At 36.5% G+C, this 19,445-nt stretch overlaps 3 protein-coding genes across 8 annotated transcripts in view; 2 read left to right on the top strand and 1 right to left on the bottom strand.

Moving 5' to 3' along the window:
* Window positions 1-497: 497 nt before the first annotated feature.
* LOC118740867 (copper homeostasis protein cutC homolog) lies at window positions 498-2,533 on the top strand. Of its 2 annotated transcripts, none has more exons than XM_036472608.1 (2): window positions 498-535; window positions 611-2,533. In XM_036472608.1, the coding sequence occupies exon 2, from the start codon at window positions 677-679 to the stop codon at window positions 1,445-1,447; it is 771 nt and encodes a 256-aa protein (XP_036328501.1). In that variant the 5' UTR covers window positions 498-535; window positions 611-676; the 3' UTR covers window positions 1,448-2,533. The 2 variants fall into 2 exon arrangements, with proteins under 2 accessions (XP_036328501.1, XP_036328508.1); XM_036472615.1 differs by lacking the exon at window positions 498-535 and adding an exon at window positions 569-610 and having other exon boundaries at window positions 672-2,533.
* Window positions 2,534-3,863: 1,330 nt separating this feature from the next.
* On the bottom strand, window positions 3,864-9,111 carry LOC118740859 (V-type proton ATPase subunit E). Of its 2 annotated transcripts, XR_004993190.1 has the most exons (6): window positions 9,003-9,111; window positions 8,756-8,872; window positions 7,486-7,698; window positions 6,640-6,966; window positions 6,250-6,471; window positions 3,864-6,186 (listed from the first exon to the last, which is right to left on the bottom strand). XR_004993190.1 is itself a non-coding variant. In XM_036472596.1 (5 exons), the coding sequence occupies exons 2-5, from the start codon at window positions 8,786-8,788 to the stop codon at window positions 6,364-6,366; spliced, it is 681 nt and encodes a 226-aa protein (XP_036328489.1). In that variant the 5' UTR covers window positions 8,789-8,872; window positions 9,003-9,111; the 3' UTR covers window positions 3,864-6,363. The 2 variants fall into 2 exon arrangements, 1 of the variants encoding a protein (XP_036328489.1); XM_036472596.1 differs by having other exon boundaries at window positions 3,864-6,471.
* A 1,909-nt stretch (window positions 9,112-11,020) lies between these two features.
* The window catches only part of LOC118740838 (regulator of gene activity), a 15,180-nt gene continuing 6,755 nt past the window's right edge, over window positions 11,021-19,445 (top strand). For 2 of the 4 annotated variants that reach the window (XM_036472582.1, XM_036472564.1), the window contains exons 1-5: window positions 11,021-11,536; window positions 11,605-11,927; window positions 16,776-16,911; window positions 18,476-18,639; window positions 18,731-18,947. In XM_036472582.1, the coding sequence (XP_036328475.1) occupies window positions 16,779-16,911; window positions 18,476-18,639; window positions 18,731-18,947 (514 nt within the window). In that variant the 5' untranslated portion in view covers window positions 11,021-11,536; window positions 11,605-11,927; window positions 16,776-16,778. Of the gene's footprint in view, window positions 11,537-11,604; window positions 11,928-16,775; window positions 16,912-18,475; window positions 18,640-18,730; window positions 18,966-19,445 lie in introns of all 4 variants that reach the window. The other 2 variants (XM_036472573.1, XM_036472556.1) reach the window with 2 other exon arrangements.

The raw sequence follows: 19,445 nt of genomic DNA, 5'->3' as shown, positions 1-19,445 counted from the left end.
GTTACAGGATTTTCACCCGAACTTGCAGGAAGTTGCAGGAAAAATGTTCCCGTACTCCAAAATCCTGTAAATGAGAGCGACTTTTGGAGAGTTATGTAGAGAATGAAGTTGCAAGATTTTACCCGAACTTTTTCTTCTGGTAAAATCATGAAAAGTGTCAAGCAATCACTGGTTGACGTTTTTACAGGAGAAATGGATTTTTTGTTCCCGTACTTATTATTGTTACTCACTAGCTCTGATCCAATACTTTTCGTGAAAAATCCTGTAAAACTGTCAAACAGCAAAATTACTCTCTGAAGCGAGAGTAAAAAGTGAATAACAACAAAAAGTACGGGAACAAAAAATCCATTTTTCCTGTAAAAACGTCAACCAGTGATTGCTTGACACTTTTCATGATTTTACCAGAAGAAAAAGTTCGGGTAAAATCTTGCAACTTCATTCTCTACACAACTCTCCAAAAGTCGCTCTCATTTACAGGATTTTGGAGTACGGGAACATTTTTCCTGCAACTTCCTGCAAGTTCGTGTAAAATCCTGTAAGTTCATGGAGTACTGGATCAGAGCTAGTATCTACCACCACTAATAAATTTGTTTTGGTCACTGTTTGGCAGGTGATATATATATTTTGAAATTAATACAGACCCTGGATTAAACTAAAAGGAAAACTCGTAGTTTCAATGTCTACACACGATATAAAATTGGAAGTTTGTGTCGACTCAATCGGATCAGCACTAGCTGCAGCGGAAGGTGGGGCGGCACGTATTGAACTCTGTTCGGCGTTAACAGAAGGCGGCCTAACACCATCTCCTGGTTCGTTGAAGACGATTAAAAAGCTCATTAGCATACCCATTTACTGTATGCTACGGCCGAGGCGCGGTAATGACTTCACCTACTCAAACTCAGAAATGGAAGTAGTGCTTTTGGATTTGGAACTACTGCGTGCAAATGGCGCTGATGGTTTTGTCTTTGGTGCCCTCACCGACCAACGTACAATCGATGTGGAAAAATGTCATCGTGTAATAGAACGTGCTGCAGGCATGCCAGTCACATTTCATCGAGCATTCGATCTCACCAATCCGCAATTGATGCATGAAACAGTCACTATAATAAAGGAGCTGGGTTTTAAGCGTTTACTTAGTAGCGGCTTTCGTGCGACTGCTATCGAGGGAAGTGAAAATCTTGCACAATTAATTGCCAAACATCGTGACATCGTCATAATGCCAGGTGCAGGTATTAGTGTAAGCAATCTGGATGAATTATTGACGGTTACAAAATGTATAGAATTTCATGCCTCAGCACAGTCTGTGGCAGGTGCACCTTCAAGTAATGGCGGCGTGGCGCGCATGGATTGCGATGTCACGATGGGTAAGCAAGATATAGAGCCATATACCACCACGGATGTTCATGTTGTGCGTCAAATGGTAAGCATTGCAATGGCGGCAAAGTGAATATGGTATCAAAGCGCTGCAAAAACTAATAGTATACGATTTAGCTGGTAAATTGCATGCATATGTATTTAAAGAATATAAAAATAAAATATTTTAAATTTTAAGAGAAGTAGAAATTTAGATCTGAAATTTTCCGTTAAGCGCAATAAATATGTATGTACTTGAAACGTTATATGAAAAACGTTAATTAAGCTGGACCAAACAATTTTTAATAACTATACCTGTTTTTATGCAATGTGGTAACATTATGGATGTAAATAAATTACTTAATTCTGCAATAAATTTAACTTTCAATAATTGTATTTATTTATTTACTTGTACATACATATATGCAATACATTTTACCAATACTTTTATTAAATTGAACGGAACTAATCACTGCAATTCAAAATTATACCCGAAGATAATTTAGTTAGGCCTTCTTAAGTAAAGCCGTTCTAAGAGGCCTACAATTTACGCTATTGCAAAAATTTATATTTGGCATTACAAATGAATTTCAATAAACATTTTAAGTTGCAATAACACATATTAGATATGAACCTTAAGCAAATATTTCAAATATATGTATGTATGATTTTTATAAATTAAAGAAGCAACTTTAAAAGAACTCCTCTAAAAACCATCTGAAATACGGCCTATAAAAGCCCTTCTGGAGGGCCTTCCATGGGTAGCGAAAGAAGGCCTTCAACACTCCCGCACACTGCCACTCCATACAAAAAAAAAGGAATGTAGAGTGGAAGACCTATTGACTCTCAGGAAGGCCTCTCGGAAGAACTTTTAACTGCTGAAATTATATACTGGGATATTTCCTATCCCTCAAACGTATGTATGTACATCATATGTATATAAAATATCCATTTACTTGAATATGTATTTAATAAATGTTCTTTTATCTTATATGAAGAGTAAATAGAATGATTAATACGTTTATTGTATTGTAGTAAGAACACACTTTCACGTAATGTACACATAATACATTTAAATTGGAAAAGTTAACGCTAAAAATAGTTCCCTTTGACTGGAGTTTTAACTATGTAGTTGTTTTATAATTAAATAGAAAATATTAACAATAACAATCGACACATAGTGATTAAGAATTTTAAAATAAATTATGATTTAAAGTTTAAACTATACGAGTTGTTTTTTACAAAACTTTGTTGGAGTAATAGGTTTTTCGTTTCTTTAAATTAAATAATCAGAATAATTTCTGCAAAAACATGTTAAAGATGTAGACAATCTGGAAAGCGTGCTGAATGACGATATGACAATGAGACAATGGCCTAAACCGCAATCGTCCCTGTGAGAGAACTATTCTAGTAGGATTGGACCTGTCAAAGGCGTTTGGCACGGTCAGCCACTCCACGCTGCTTAAACGGTGGTCGGCGAATCATCTAAGTGGTCGACACTCGTCAGTAATGTTTAGAGACAAATCGAGCAAACCTAGAAAAATAAAACTGGGGGTCCCAAAGGGTGGTGTCCTTTCCCCATTACTGTTTAACTACTATATTTCAAATCTCCCTCAACCACCAGAGGGAATCTCGATTGTCTCCTACACTGACGATTGTTCGATAATGGCGTCTGGGAATCGAATTGATGACTTGTGCTCGAAAGTAAACGGGTATCTCTCCGAGCTTTCTCGCTTCTTTACTGCCTAACTCTCTCCCCTACAAAATCCTCTGCGACCTTGTTCACCACCTGGACGAAGGAGATCAGACTACCGCTGGGAATTCACGTCGATAATACACCACGACGGTGAATAACCCCAAAATACTCGGAGTAACATTGGACAGTCTGCTCTCCTCTGTGCACGCAAACGCTATTGTCAACAAAGTAAAAGGTTCATTAAACAACCTCTGGACCCGTCTGCGTATCGACGGGCCCTGAGCGGCATTCACAGGGAGTCAGTCTCAAGTTATGTAGACTCCAGACCTGTGAATGCCGTTCCAGGCCCACAACCGCCTGACATCGACGAGACGGAGCTTCATCTGCCTCGGAAGACTAGAACCACAATAGCTTAACTTCGCTCTGGCTACTGCAGCATGTTAAACTCATACCTGAGCAGATTAGACGCAGATGTGCCATATGAGTGTCCGGCATGCGGAGAGAAACCCCACGACTCGAAACATCTCTCATCGTATGCCCGGAAAACCCGACACAGCTAACGACTTTGTCCCTGTGGACCAACCCCATTGAGGCTGCACGCTTCCTGGGCCTTCCGTTAGTTGAGCTTGACGACAACGACCGAGATATTACCCGATCTGGGCGAGTTCGACAGCAAAAAAAAACCAACACCAACAACGCTGAATCAATCAAAAGCCGCAATACCCCCCAACATCAAGACTCACTTCTGTTTTTCGTTTCCGTACGCTCTGTCGCAATCAAATACTGTTTTATTAATATTAAATATCATTTTATATGCATGTATGTAGTTTGTGTATGTATACTTTATTTTTTTGGAACAACGATGATAACAGCAAATCTAATGCAGCTTCCCCATCATCGGTTATTTAGGTGAACTAGTTATATTTGTGTGTATGTGTTAGTTCTAAAATATTGCATTTTTATATGCTAACAATAATAAGTATGCAATTAAAGCAAAAAAGGCAAAGCATTTTTGTTTATATTTTTAGTTTGTTTTACACAAATTGCAAAAAAAAAATCAATTTTTATTATACATTTACAAAAAAATACTTTTAAACTTAACAGAAAGTCGAAAGAAGAGAAGGATACAATCAAAAACGGCACAAAAATACAAATTTAAAACATTTAATAAGCTACAAACATTCCCTAAAGCTCATTTGATATGAACAGCGAGGCGGCAACAGGCAAGCAGGCAGTAGCAGCAGCGAGGACTCTGTTGGAAAGATGCGTACAGATGCGTACATACAGCAGCAAGCGGAGATTTACATATTTCCAATTTTTTTCATTAAAACTTTTCATATACGCAAGGTTATTTATAAAATGTGCAGTAGCATTATTTCCAACACTTTTATACATTATTATTATTTTTTTTTGGATTATTGATAACATTTAGATTACTAAAAGAATTGTGGCAAACATATACACACTTGATTATAATAAACTATAGTGAGAAACCAGCAAAAAAGCAACTCCACAAAACTTAACTACAGGCTTGTGAAATAAAACTCTTAAGTACTTTAAAATACTTTTGAAACAGTATTTTATTTCAATAATTCTAAGCACTTAAAAACTTTAATAACACGCCTGCGCAAAGACGAACTGACGTCTCGTAAATATTTTTAACTGCAAAATCCCGTATTCGCTTTCAACCAACAAACAAACAACTTTATGAGACTGAGTTTTTCGCTACGTAGGAAAATAAATTTGTTTTCCGAACATATCTCTTCGGCGAGCGCTACATTTCGCACAGTGAAATCAACTACAATGCTGTTTAACGAATAGAACACAACATAAAGAGCTTTTATTTCAGTGTTTGAAATATAGCGATGCTGAGGTTTTTTTTGCCCACCATTTGAGTACATGTTCAGAGCACAAATTTCGTGTAATTCACATACACATGTTGCATGCCACACATTTAAAATGATTTCTAACGCATTATTACCAATATTTCCAACTGCCTTTTGGTGATAGTGTGTGCACACTGCTGCAAAGTTCAAGCTTCATGGGTCACCTCATCTGTACGTATGCAATTCCACATGTTTACCATCCTCCGATTTCTTCTTGTCGCTATCTCTGCTTTGTTGCACGCTTTTCGGCGAATAAGTGCGGTGCCCGTAACTTTTTGTACGATTATATTTTTGTCTAATCAATTAATGTCTAATCAAGCTACTATATAATTATATAAACTGCTTAACATTAGGCAACCAACAAACGTCTATTAATAGTGCATGTTTATAATTAAACCAAATAGAGGGAACATTTTAATTTTAGATATAGAAAATTTTAACAAATAATGTAAATTACATCAATAGTTGTATTCCGAAAATACAATATAAATTCAAACGGAAATTTTATGTTTATATGTATGTATTTCAATTCATGAAGCCGCAGCAAGCAATGAAGCGTGGATATAGAGTTTGCATTAAAAACATGACCTGACTCTAAATTTACTGCTGAGCTCTATTAATCGCTGCTTCGACATCAGAACAAAACAATTTCTCAAATTAATAGCGAGCATAATAGAATTTTTGTACAGGAATGTATATAAATGTGTGATTATGTATTAGTTTTATACAATTTATGCATGTGTTGTGTGTTTGTTGCTTTAAGATAGTTTTATGCATTTTAATGAATATAATTTTTCGTTTGAATAACTAAAAACACAATTTTGTGTCCACATTTTTTGTTTAAGTTGTCTACTTTTGGCTGCCTTGTTCATTCTTACAATTTATCTGCGCTCATTGTCTGTAGTTTTAATAATTTCATATATTTATGTATCTTCAAACAATGAATATCTTATTGGTTTGCAAATGCTCCTGAACGATTGTTTGTGTGTTGTAACACGGCAGCGAATCTTTGAATGGAACCCGGTGTTATTGATATACACAATGCAATGTTTATATATAAATTGTTTTCAAAATTATTATAGGGAGGCCCCTCTGTTTGTCTTCTCTTCTTTCGCACTTTCGCTGCTACGAAAACTTCTCACTGAGAGTAATTTATTATTCCAAACATTGAGTTCATGCTGTTGCAGTATTATCGCAATTCCGCCTTATGAATTTCCTACCATCCACTATATATTTTGACAATTTTATTAGCTAACAATTAAGTTTCGGTAAATTAACTCTTATATGCATTTTAAAATTATATCATAAACTCACATTCAACTACTTTTTGCAGTATTTTTTACTTGTTTTCATCTTTAAATATGTATGTAGGATTTATATGTATGTCTGTTGGTTTTGTTTGTTGCATAGTATTTACACTTAAATTATTTAATCGGTGAATTTACGATTGACATTACGACCAAACAAAGCGTTACGGATCTCTGGCACAAGTTGTTGCGCAATCAGTTCTAATCTGGACTCCAGAGTATTTGGTACCTGGAACAATTAAAAACAGAAGTGTTTACCGAAAATTCCAAACATGCAAACACGTATATATGAGGTTTTTGGGTTCTATATGACTTAACCAGGCATAGAAAATGGACTAAACGTCGAAATTATGTATTAAAAATAACGCTATCATTTCATTATTTAAACAAAAAATACCTTTAGACGTCCATTGAGGGCAATCAACTCAATTCCACCGCAAGTATCCGCCGACAGATGATTATCCGTATCGATATGTACATTCACATCTTTGCCAATTTGTGTCTTGTACTCCTCAACTGTCGCGGGTAGCACTTCATTAAGTAGGCCAATATCGGCCTGACGGCAGCGTAAAATGACACTCGGTTCCATGGCCTGGTAGAGCGCTTGCAAGATAAGTTTCTGCAAAACCTCTTTATATTCACCGGGATTCTTTGTTACTTCACCAAGACGACGCCGGGCCTCATCAAGTACATTGCGAACGTGATCTTCACGCACTTTCAAAACCTTCGTTAAAAATTTTAATATTAGAAATTTGTTGTGTTTATTTATTATAAATAATCGGTCGATTATAGATTGCAACGCAATCTCAGCTGGGTATAATATATCGTCGCTCGAATAAAGAAACAGTGTAAATGCCACATACACTATTATTCGATAATTGCACCATTGGATAGACAATCCTTTAATCTATTAGAAAAATCTTTAGTTTTCTTAAATATCTCTTTGGCTCACTAATTTATTCCCGAAAAACGAAATTGTATTTGTATGGGTTGTAATGGTTTATAAAAACTTCCCATTCGTTTTTCTCAAAACTATACTTTTCATGTTACACCAGCGACGATATGTAAGTATTATGAAGAAACAGTTAAAAAAATACATAAACAAAATCAAAATTTCCGCGGCTCGCTCAAAACATGCACTTGCCAAGGTAGCAACTCGGTCGCCAATTAGAATAATATTTCTGCCGCTGACAACCCAACTGAACTTTGGTTGGCATCCGTAATCGACTGATTAGTTTATTACCTTCAAACGCGCTTGGTTCAGCATATTCGATGATTGAATCTTTTTTTGCAGTTCCACTTGCTTCTCCTTCTTTTCATAGTACTCCATGATCTTGAGACGCTGTTGTTGCACCAGACGTCCCTTTTCAATATTGAATTCCTCTTCGGCTTTAGCATCGATTTCTTCGGCCTTTTCATTGGCTTCTTGCTCAATGAAAGCCATCATATGCTTAATCTGCGATTAATAAAGGTATCGAAATATTTGTTAAATATTTTATAAACTAAAACGGATTCGTTTCTATTATTACCAAGTAAAAATGTATCTTATTTTAACCGGTCTCCGGTCTAACTCAGTGTTACACGCACATATGTATATGTACATAGTATATACATATCGGGAAATTTGGATGTAAATCCCCCCCTCCGAGTTGATCGCACTTTCGATCTCAGTGTGCGATATGTGTGTACCTACACATTTATATTTATTCATTCTCCCACTATCTTTAATCACATGATACCCCCAGTTAAGCTTTGAAATTTTAATTTCGGAGAATCCTTGAGTCCGCCATCGGAACGTACATTTAAATTTCAAGCGCCAAATATGTAAACAATAAATAAGCAAGAGGGGTGCATTGGTCCTAGACAGGCCTATCAAAATAATGATCAGATTTGCAAAATAATCCGCCTATTTGTGATATGTTTGTGCGTTCTTTGGTAATTGTCACCCCCCACAACTATCCTTTCCCAAAAAAAATCCTTCACCACCCACTTCATCAAATTTTAAACCCCATTTATCTTAGCCCAACTCGATTTCCTATTCATCAGTACTTTACAGCAAATAAAACGAGATAACTGCCTTGAACTAAGCATGATACTCATTTTGTCTCACTCACACTAATGCCATAATCTCCAGTGTGTCACATGACTAGCGCCGTTGATTTTTGCCCACTACCTTCCAATAAGAAGTGAAAACTCCCTTAACTTTTGTGAATTTTTTAGAAAATTATGTAAATTCTTTCTTTAACAATTGCGAGTCATAAAAATAGTTAGCTTTAGCACTTTGCAGTTTCTTTTCTCTTTGTATTCACAACTATCACACACTCCGTATTCACATGACATAAATCCCATGACATGATGGCTGCCAACACTGCTGCTATCGTTCATAGCGTTAAATAAAGCTGCATTAAAATTTTCCAATTGGATATTCGCAAAAATACTATGGCAAAATGAATTGGGGAAAATTTGCACCGTTGCTAGACCATTATTCTGATATATTTTACAATTCTTCTCACCTGTTTTTGTACATCTGCGTCGCTGAGTGCCATCTTTGCAAATTTTCTTTTTTCTTTTCACACAGAATATTTTTCAGATTTCACCGATGGAATCCAGTTTTCACAATCTCAAGATTCCTAAAAATTGCAGTAAATACACATGTAAAGTTAATTTTTTCACGCGTTTGCTAAATTTTATCTAATTTGAATAAGTTCTTGACAAAAATCAGTAAAACTGAACTGCCAGGTATGTGAAAAATTATTTTACTTGCAGAATAGCAGGAGTAGGTAGAAATGTGTGCCTGCGCGCTACCCCAAGTCAGTCCGTCGTGTAAAAATTTTCGACTGGCTCCAATCTTTTTTTCGATCATATGATTGGGGAAATTTGTCACTTCGAAAGAATATCCCATGAATTTAGCTGTCAATGTAAGGACAGGGTTGTAATCGGCTTATGAATATCTCAATTCAAGGCGCATCAATACAAGGTGGGGTTGATTGAACAGCTGATTGGATATTTTTGCCTATACACTAGTACACGAGAATGTCATCCAAGACGAAATGGCGCATCATTAGGATGTCAACGAAAGGAAATGCACGAAAATGACGAAAATGATCTCCTATACCCATTCGTTTTGACATCCTGAAGTACCAAAAAGCAATAACAAAATGCACGGGACTTTACTTATATGCAATTGCCACCACCTTGTATGGATGCGCCTTGCCTCAATTCGGCTTGATAATGCCCTGCAAGACGCGGCTAATGAAAAATTAAGTTCTGCAAATTTAAGCCCAAAATACAATAACGCAGTGGCAGTGGTAGTGGCAGTTTTTCGAAATCAGCTGTTTTTTAGAAAGTGTGGTGTCCAATGAAGCGACTCACAATACAGCAGTGGCAGCTGGCAGTACTGCTCAGTTTAGCCTAAATTCTAAATTCACTGCCACTGCCTTTATCGCAGCAAACTTCGCATGCTGAATTTGACATAAATAAAATGCAGCCATTTTCTGCCTAAAAGACAGCAACAAAAATATAAACAAACAAAAGGGAATGTCAAAAAAAGCTGTCACTGACAACGCCGTATTTTATTTGCTGCGGCAGTGACTGCCAATATTAGCAGTAACAGTTGATTTTAACAACTGCCACTGCTCTGTTTTATTTTGGCCTTTAAGCTATTACAAATATTTCCTTTGTATAGACGTATTTGGCAGGAAGGCAACTATTTAAAGCCGTTTTTTTGGAAATTGTTTAATAATTCCCAAAAGAACTGGGAAAATAGATAGCACCGTCTACAATACAAATGCCCCATTAATAGGGCTTTGTCGGAGTACAACTGTTTCTCGAATTTTTAGAAATGACTTGTCGGAATCAAAATCATGCATCTACTCTTTAAGTTCATTTAAGATATTAAACTTGTTACTAAAAATATAACTGTATAGTTTGTAATATTTCAACTTTAGACATCAAATAAATAAATAAAGCATCTTCAAAAAGCAGATTTATCATTGTCTTGCAGGGATGCTTATAAAAAATACTGATCCACTGCATTATCAGCACTTCAAAGGGTTTCGAATCTTCGAATTTAAGGCAGCATACACAGTGCATATTTATTAGGCTAGGGGAGCTTTTGAATTAAAAGCCGAAAGATCCAGCTCTTTGTGGCAAGATTCTAATAAAAACTTTGGGCCGGTTGTTCAATGTCTGACTAACACTAATCGGAGGTAGAAGCTCTGGTTAATTACAACGACTGCTTTATCGATCAAATGTTAAAGGCATGATGTCGAAAAAGTCGATAATGATGTTTAACCGGCAAGTAGTGATTTTATTTAACCGGAGTTGTATTTAACCGGAGCTTCTACCTCCGATTTGCGCTAATCAGACATTGAACAACCGGCCCTTAGGGTCGGTTACTCAATGTCTGGTTAACACTTATCTCCGGTGAACCATCGTTATCGACATTACCGACTCCATGTTATATGCATGGTGCCGAACACGTCGATAATGATGTTTAAACGGAGATTAGTGTTAACCAGACATTGAGTAACCGGCCCTTAAGGCTACGTTTCTTTATACATTCCAGATAATCCCCTTGACACCAAATAACTATATTTAAACTCAAAAGAGGGTTAAAAAACGTGCAAATTTAACAGTTAACACACTATTTTATAGTATGGAACATTTGTTGCAAAGAAATTTTTTAATTTTTTTCATTTACAATTATGCACAAATTTTTGTATTTCGCATACGACTCTGCGCACTTTCAGCCTTCATGTTTATTCAGCGTTGATTCAGCTACTCGTTCGTCGACTCGTTTGAGGTGTTCGTGTCGCCATTGTCGTATCGCAGTGTTAGAAAAATTGTGTGAAAAATTGAAATCAATTTTTTGTGAACAAAAAAGTGTAAAAGTAGTAGTGCAAGAAAACCAGAAAGCGCATTTTATGTGCAAATTGCAATTGAGATTCAATATCTCCTGTGTGAAAGCTCTGAAGTATAAGAAAAAGGACTCCAATTAGGCCGTGAAGGCTACCCCTAAGCGCCAATAGGGAAGTGGAAAATTTTCGTCGTTCCGTCTAAACTAGGCACCTCAAGAGGCGCACTGAGTTTCTTTCCCAAGAACAAAGAAACAAGTTAGCAAAAGGCGAAAACAAATTGGAAAGCAATTCGTTAACCATCTAATGAGCCATCCTCGTCTTTGTATCGGCGAATAAACCGATACCAGCTGTAGTTTGCTCAGGTCTTGAGTAAACTCAACATAAAACAATTTTAGCGTCGAATTAATATTTGTTGATTAATCTACATCTGATAACGTAAGCTTTTAAAATTTACCATCGTGTGAGTTTAAATTTATGTATCAATTTTAATATTGGACGCACAGGCAACGATTGCGACGGCATTTGATTTAGCAATTCATCAACAATTAGAAGCCACATTTCCTTCGAAGCATTACGTTTTTGGGTAAAAATTACCTTGGCATAAAAATAAATTCAGTACGCAGGCTTTAAACGCTTTGCGACACTAATTGTACAAGTTAAGGAATTCAGACGCAGTGTAGCAGAAGTTGCGACGTTTTGCGGTGCGCGCGAACTCCTGCGGAAAACAGGTCACTTGGAATGTTAGATGCGGTGAACGCAGCAACTACAGTGTGTCGATCGTGTGTTAAACAGCAGCAGAGAACAGAGGAGAAAGGGAGAAACCTAGGTAAGTTAATATACATATGTACTAGGAACGTGTGGTTAAATTACAAATAGAGGATGTTCAAAGCGGGATTTGACAGAAATTGGATGTAGAAAAAAGCGGGAAACTTCCTCCAAACTATACTGTGCTCCAAACTAATATTTAATAAAAAATTCAAAATAGAAAAACATCACTAACGGTGCTTAATTTAAATAGTGCTGTTGTGCTGCGAATGTTCTGTAATATTATTTTACCTGTTTAGGTTTGCTGAATTTCTATAATACATATATTATATAAAAAGTCAATAAAACAGCGGGAAACCATACAGGAATGAGAAATAAAATTGTACCAAAGAAGATATATGTATGTAGTACCTAAATTATAAAAATACACAACTGCTTTGAATAACGTACTATGTGTGTATATGTTAAAACACGTTATGCATGAAGATATGTATGTGCAATTATCCCCATCTACCTCTTACCTTACGTATCTTACGTAAACAACAACAGTAATATGTTTTACCAACGTTGAAATCAATCAAATTCAACTACATAAACAAAGAACACAACAACACATGTAGCTATAAGTTGTTGTCCAGAAATCGCGCGACTCGCAATCATATAAACACATGCACATACATACATACTTACATATATATATTTGAACGCCACCTTGCCATTGTGCATTTGAAGTTTTTTTTTTGCTTCACAACGAAGCTTCTATATTTGCCATCGATTATATCCTTTATGCATGTCTCCTTTCATTATATGCTCACTACATGTGCCATATGCACAGGTTTTTACACTGTCAATACAGTAACAAACATTTATTTGTGTGCACACACCTTCGCTAAAAGGGAGGCATTCGCATGGGCATAGTTTCATACGAAGTAATGTAGAATCTTTTGTTATGTGGTGGCAAGTTGGCTACTGGTGGCTGGTTGCTTGCTTGGTTGGCTGGTTGAATGATTATAACTAGGGCTCGGAAACTCATGCACTAAAAAAAATCTAAAATATGCGCATACAGTATGCACTCAAAATTCACAAATATGCGCTATAAACAAGTAAAATAAGCAATTAAAATTATTTCTCTAATATATTGTTGCCGGTACAAAAATAAATAACACATGCATTTTAAAAAGAAAGTAACGAAAGCAATTTTTAAAATGCAATACTATAATCAGTTTATAATCAAGCAGACAGTTACAATCTTGTACAAATAGAAACATTGACCGTTTAATCCTGCTCCAGGTAAATGTTTGGTTGGTTTAAGTGGATTGTCACCCTGGTGACAGGCAATTAGCAAGCTTGTCATTTTAATTCCACAACTTGTACAACCTACAGCCATTTGGCGGCTTTAATGAATTTCAGTACGTCTTACAGAGAGAAGCAGCTGCACCCCAAAACATTCTTTAAGAATGGCTAACCGAGTGTCTTAAGCCCCATCCTTGCGAGGGCTGGACACTCACAAGGGAGTGATTGACTGTCTCTTTTTAGCCAGGGTCGTCGCAACTGCGACAGAACCTGTTGAAGGATCAAATCCTTTCGGCATGTACCCGAACGGGCCAGTACCCTGTGCACACTGGAGTAAGTTGTATTTAAGTTCTTTGCACATTCCCAAGAGAGCTATGGTTTTAAGTGGGTCGCAGGACATCCATAACTGCCGGATAATCCTGTACAATCCTGTACGGTTACACCTCTGCTTGGCCTTAAAATGATAAGTTTCGATAATATTTGCGTGGGACACATTCGGTCCGCTGCCTCGTTTCCGTTAATGTCCCTATGTCGCGGGACCCACATGGGTAATCTCGTATTGGTAAGAGATATAAGCCAGCCCTCTCCTACAGTCCTCCACTAATTGAGATCTAACAGAGATAGAAGAGAGTGCCTTAATGGCCGCTTGTCTATCCAAGAAGTTAATCAGATGAATATTTGGGAAAAAATTAAATGTATTTTTTTTACGAAGAGATTTCGCACTAAATTTAAATGTTTGTAAAACAAAAAAAGCTAAAATATGAAAAACCATATTCATTTATTATAAAATATACAAAGATGAGCGCAATTAATATGCAAAAACACGGGTATTTTTTGCAAAATATGCACTAACGTTTGAATGCCATTTTAAAGCAAATTTTATGATTCGCAAATATATCAACCATTTCCATTTAAAGATGCCCAGTAAAAAAAAAAAATGGATTTGTATGAGATTCCGAGCCCTAATTATAACAATGACGGGCCGATTGTGTATGTTTTTTGTTTTGTTTTTGTTGGCAAGACATTTAAGTGCAGCTGACTTGACTGATTCTTAACTTCCCGTTGCGGTTAACATGCTTATGCTTGGGCCAGCATTGGTAGAAACAATACCTTAGTATGTACGTTTGTGTATGTATTTGTTATTGCATTGTTGAGCTAGTGCTTTGTTGATTCTTCATAGGAGCTTCTGGTTGCAATTTTGTTGCCATTCTCGGGTTTACTACTACTAGGTGTTCTAACTGCTTAACTACTTTTAACTGCACGTAGAGTTTCTGTGCTGCGTGTAGTAAAGCGTATGCTCAGAGGCGTATTTTTTTGCAGCTTTTGAGTGGACATTCATTCACATATGTACTTCATCATACAGATCTTTGCATTTTTTTTAATTTATTAAACGGTAAACTGATAGCTAGGTATTTTGAAGGGATAAGGGAATAAGTTGGAACACCATTGGATCAAGTGTATCTATACTAGAAATATAAAGTGCTTTGTTTTGTCGAATTGAGAAAGAAAGCTTCGTTTTGGTTGAAACCGAAATAATATCTAAAAGCACTGTTTCCATATGCGCAATTTCGCTGACCCGTTGTCAGCTTGTTAATGTTTTTACTTATCCATAATTTGACAGGGAATTGCATTGAAAATTTCTGGTATTGCTTCATACGTACGAGAAGCATTTTATTTTTTTAGTGTGATACACTTGCTGAATTGGTGTTCCAACTTTTTCTGTACTTTCATAATATTTTCTTCCTTTTAATTTTTCAATATGTCCCCCAGTTTACCACTCAATAAAAATATTTTGAATTGGTGCAAGACTTAAAAACCTTTAATAACCGCGTTATTCCTTTGGTCAATATTATGCTAATCTTAACCCGGTATACTCTATTCATGAATGAGCTATTGTTCTTTGACTATTGAGTTCTCTTAGTTTTAATTTTATAAATAATCGATGCAATAACGCTTATAACCTTTTACCTTTATCTTTCGCACAAATGAGGAGGATCCGATTCCTGATCCAACAAAAATCCGGCAAGTTTTTTTTTCTAATAATTTTCGCCGTTCGTCGGGCTATATATTAAACCTCCTAGCGTATTTCTACCATGAAAACTTCCATCATTCCGTGATTGCAAGAAGTTCTAATTTCAAAATAAAAATTAAAAAACAGCAACAACCAACCCTATGTCTTAAGAAAAAAAAATGATTTCAGCATTATTCTCTATAAATCTAATAAGACACAAACTATTTTATTGTATAAAAGTCTGAAAATATTTAATGAATTACCTAATAATATAAAGAATGAGAGAAACATTATTGTATTTAGATGTCTGATAATAGATTACATTAAAGAAGCCATATTTTAATACTCAAAAAGTCTATAAGAATCTATTGAAACTATGAATGTATATGTAAAAATGTACCTGTAAGTTTAAAATAGCTAGTGCTAAATAAAGAAATAATAATAATAATAAAACACATAGCTGTTCGGTATTAGTGAGCATTAAAAATAAGTAAGTGATGGCAAACCACTCTAAAGGCAAACTAAAAGCGTTCATTGTTTGAAGTTTCCGATAAGTGCAGAAACTTAACTCCAAGTTCAGAAATACCAGAAATTGTACTGCCATTTGTAACACACCCATAATTATCTGCCATCCAAAGAGCTCCACTTCCTTTAGTTTATCTTTTCATCTGCCATCCATCCATGTATGGAGAGTATGTTTCTGCAAAGCAGCTGGTATCGTGTTTCGTTGCTTCTTTCATTCTAAACCATTTTGTTTTGTAGTTTTGTTGCCATTTACTACATTCTCTTAAACTTTGCTGTTAACGTTATTGCAAAGTGTGAATGTGAGAGTTTATGCTTTTGTGTGCCTGCATAAATTGCAATACGATCCCAGCAGTAAATCGAATTAGTTTAGGAATGTCTAAGTTTGCTGCTCTTCGTTTAAGGACAAATAAAAGGGTACGATGTTCTTTTTCCAGGAAATATTATTTTTTTTATTGATGTTGGGTTAACATATCTCGATGTGTGTGTATGTGAATTGTCATAAACAAATTTACCTACTTGGTGTTTTGCGCATGCGCGCCCTCTCATGGGTTAGTACTTGTGCTTTATCATTTTGTATAAACTTTCTATTATACAAGACCGTAAAAAATAGAAAACAGAGTTTTATGAAAAAAAATTAGTTCTCAATATATTGCTTTACACCACCAAGATCAAGCTTCCAAAACCTCGAAAGCTTCGAAGCTTTTTGAACTCTGAACTGCTTCGATTCTATCAACTTGATATTTTCACAACGAAAAATCCAACGGCCCTATAGAAAAACATTAGGCGATTCAGAAAATGTCCTGAATAATGTATCCAAAAAGTACCACTTAGTAGTGAAACACTAACAAATCAAATGCATTAATCAAAAATTTAAATATACTACTTTAAGGGCGTTCCCCCGACAGTCGGGTCTACATGACCGGAACTACGCAGATTTATATCTGACCAAAAATTGTCACTCGCTCATCATTCCCCAAAAGCTGGAGAATTTGTATGCTTTCATAACAACAATAAAAACATAAAAATAATTTATCATATATGTATTTGTTTATATCACACGTTTTTAATTTTTCTTTTCAGACCATGGCGAATTTGAATTTTCAACAACCTCCGAGAAGTTTAGCAAACGCGTCAATGACGGGGCGAACTACAGGTGGGTTTGGTGGTAGTTCACTCTCCGGGCATGTAACACCTACGTCTGGCATGTTTCCAACGGGTAAGTTTTTTCACGAATGCTGCTGCAATACAAATAAAAAATTTAGATGTTGAATTACACAAATTCAAAAGCAGGATGTTGGTATATTTAGGTGGAAATTATTTGAATTAGAATCGTCTAAGCGCTGCATCCACTTATTGACTAACTTCGTATTCACAAGGTGGTCACGGCTTCGGCGCAGCGGCGCGCCTAATATCTTTAGGTAAGCTACAGGAAATTAGCGAATTCGCCCGCTAAAGTTACTGTTCGGCAATTAATCGGGAACATTTACGCCAGGCCAGTTCTGCGGATCGCAGCACTAGTGATCGCTGAGGATTTGCAACTGTAGCGATTAGGGAACGATTTTAGTACATTTTTTTTAATAAGTCGATGTATAAAGCAATAGTAAAATTAAAAAAAAAAAATGAGTTCGATAGGAGTCCAAATTTCGTTAAGAGTATTCTCAATACTCATACTGTGCAAAGAACAGGAACAGTGACCCTTTAGCTAAAAATAAAGTCCTACAGCTCTTCTCTCAGTAGTAGTTAAGACAACCCGGAAAACCCGACAACCCTAACGGCCTTGTCCCTGTGGACAAACCCCTCAGAAGCTGCACGCTTCCTAGGGTTGCCGTTAGTGGAACTTGACGACAACGACTGAGATACCAACCGTCCTGGGCGGGGTTGTTGTAGCCGCTACAACAACAACAACAACAATAGAGGCTTTTACGCACCCCGTTATAAGCATTTTAAGAACTCGTGACACGACCTCCGACGACGTTCCCACTACAGTCGGGTCTACGCATCTGGAACGTTCCAGATAAAAATCTGGCCAACGACTGTCACTCCGGCAACACTTCCCAAAAACTCTTTAGGGAGTTTGTATGCTGTTACAACAACAAAAACAACGATATAAAAAATCAGCGGATAGTCTACATAAAAGCCATCAGATGGATTCTGACGTGGCTCAGAGAAGGTTGGCCCACGCGGTATCTTCCTAATAGGAACTGTTTGCTCGGTAGTGCCCCTTCATTGAGAGATGATGCTCGGGGATATAAAAAGTCATCGCGTGGGAGTCCTGAGTACAGTGTTCTAACAACTCTTTAGGTTCTCTACTGCGTTTGACATAATTTAGAACCAGATGGCAAATCGCCTTATACGTTTCTTTGTCTGGGCCCCAAGCTCTACCGTCGAGTCGAGAAACATTATCTCTTCAGGCAGCTGATCGAAATACGCTTTTTTAACTCCCAGTCCCGGTGGAATTATTTTGGTTATTCTCAATGTTATACATACATATTTATATACCCATGATTACCTGCAATAACGACATCACTCAAAACTAAAAAAGAAACCCTTATACTGAACAGTGACACATGTCTATGATCATTCATGTCTAATCAGTACTAAATTTTTATCACCGCTTTAAAAAAATTTAGTAAGGCTTAGACATGGATTAGAAAATGATTAGAGACATGTGCCAATGTTCAGTAGGAAAAGTTAATTTTTAGGACCATCGATATACCCCCTTTGTAGCAACATAATTTCAATCTTCCAATAATCACGTGTGCCACTTTTTTTTCTTCAAGGCGGTGCGAATTATGGACAAACGCAACAACCTCAACTCTCACCGAATCGCAATGCACAATTGTCGGTGGGCGGTCCGGCGTTATCGAGAGGTGGTCGCGCGAATATCTTTGGTCAACAAACGTTCGAACGACGAGCAATGCAGGCGTTAGGTGGCGGCCCTATGGTAAGTTTTTTAAGGCATCGATTAACTTTTATTTTCGTTACCAATGCAATTTGTATACACGTCTTACACATACCTTCGTTTCTTCACACAGTCGAATATGGGCAGCTTTATGCAATCGGGCCGCGGTGGCTATGGTACTGGAGGTGGTGCAAGTGGGTTTCCCAATGTGTTTGGTGGCAGTGGAGATGCGGCAACGCCCGCGCTACTCGACCCAACGGAATTTCCATCGTTGACGAATGTGCGTGGCCAGAATGATCAATCACTGCCTCAGACGAATCCCCTCCAGCCACCGGGAAGCAAACCTTATGGTAATTTTTTTACCTCTTGTGAGTTCTTCAACGATATCCTTACAGATATTTTTCCTTTATTATTATTAAGTTTAAATTAATTAATTTTAAGTAATACAAGTTTGCTCCATGTGTATGCGGAACATTTAGTCGGACAGAGCGCATTTTCGTTTCTAATAATTTAATTTGGTCTTGTACATGCATCAATAGTCGCCGACAAAACAAATAAATACCTCAGAAATTTCAATAAACCGTGAATTGTCCAGATTGATTTAACAGTTTTAAATTTTGGTACTAAAATAAAGTTGATATTTTCATGTACCAAAATATCAGATCAGTTTGAAAACTCAGTAATTTTAGTATAATATCTTAATTTTGAGTGCCATTGTTTTGAAATGTGTCTACATATTTTACACATTGAGCAATCTTCTTATGCAATAAGTTGGCGGTGTCGGAGCAGTATTATAGCCCAATTCTGTATCGGTGACAAAAATTGTTTTACTGACAAATTTAAACTTT

The sequence above is a fragment of the Rhagoletis pomonella genome, unplaced genomic scaffold, assembly GCF_013731165.1.
Source record: "Rhagoletis pomonella isolate Grant_MI unplaced genomic scaffold, Rhpom_1.0 Rhpom_scaffold_00001, whole genome shotgun sequence".
In the NCBI taxonomy this organism is placed as follows: Eukaryota; Metazoa; Arthropoda; class Insecta; order Diptera; family Tephritidae; genus Rhagoletis; species Rhagoletis pomonella.
Note: the sequence above shows the minus strand (reverse complement) of the source record. Positions and strands in the feature narration are given on the sequence as shown.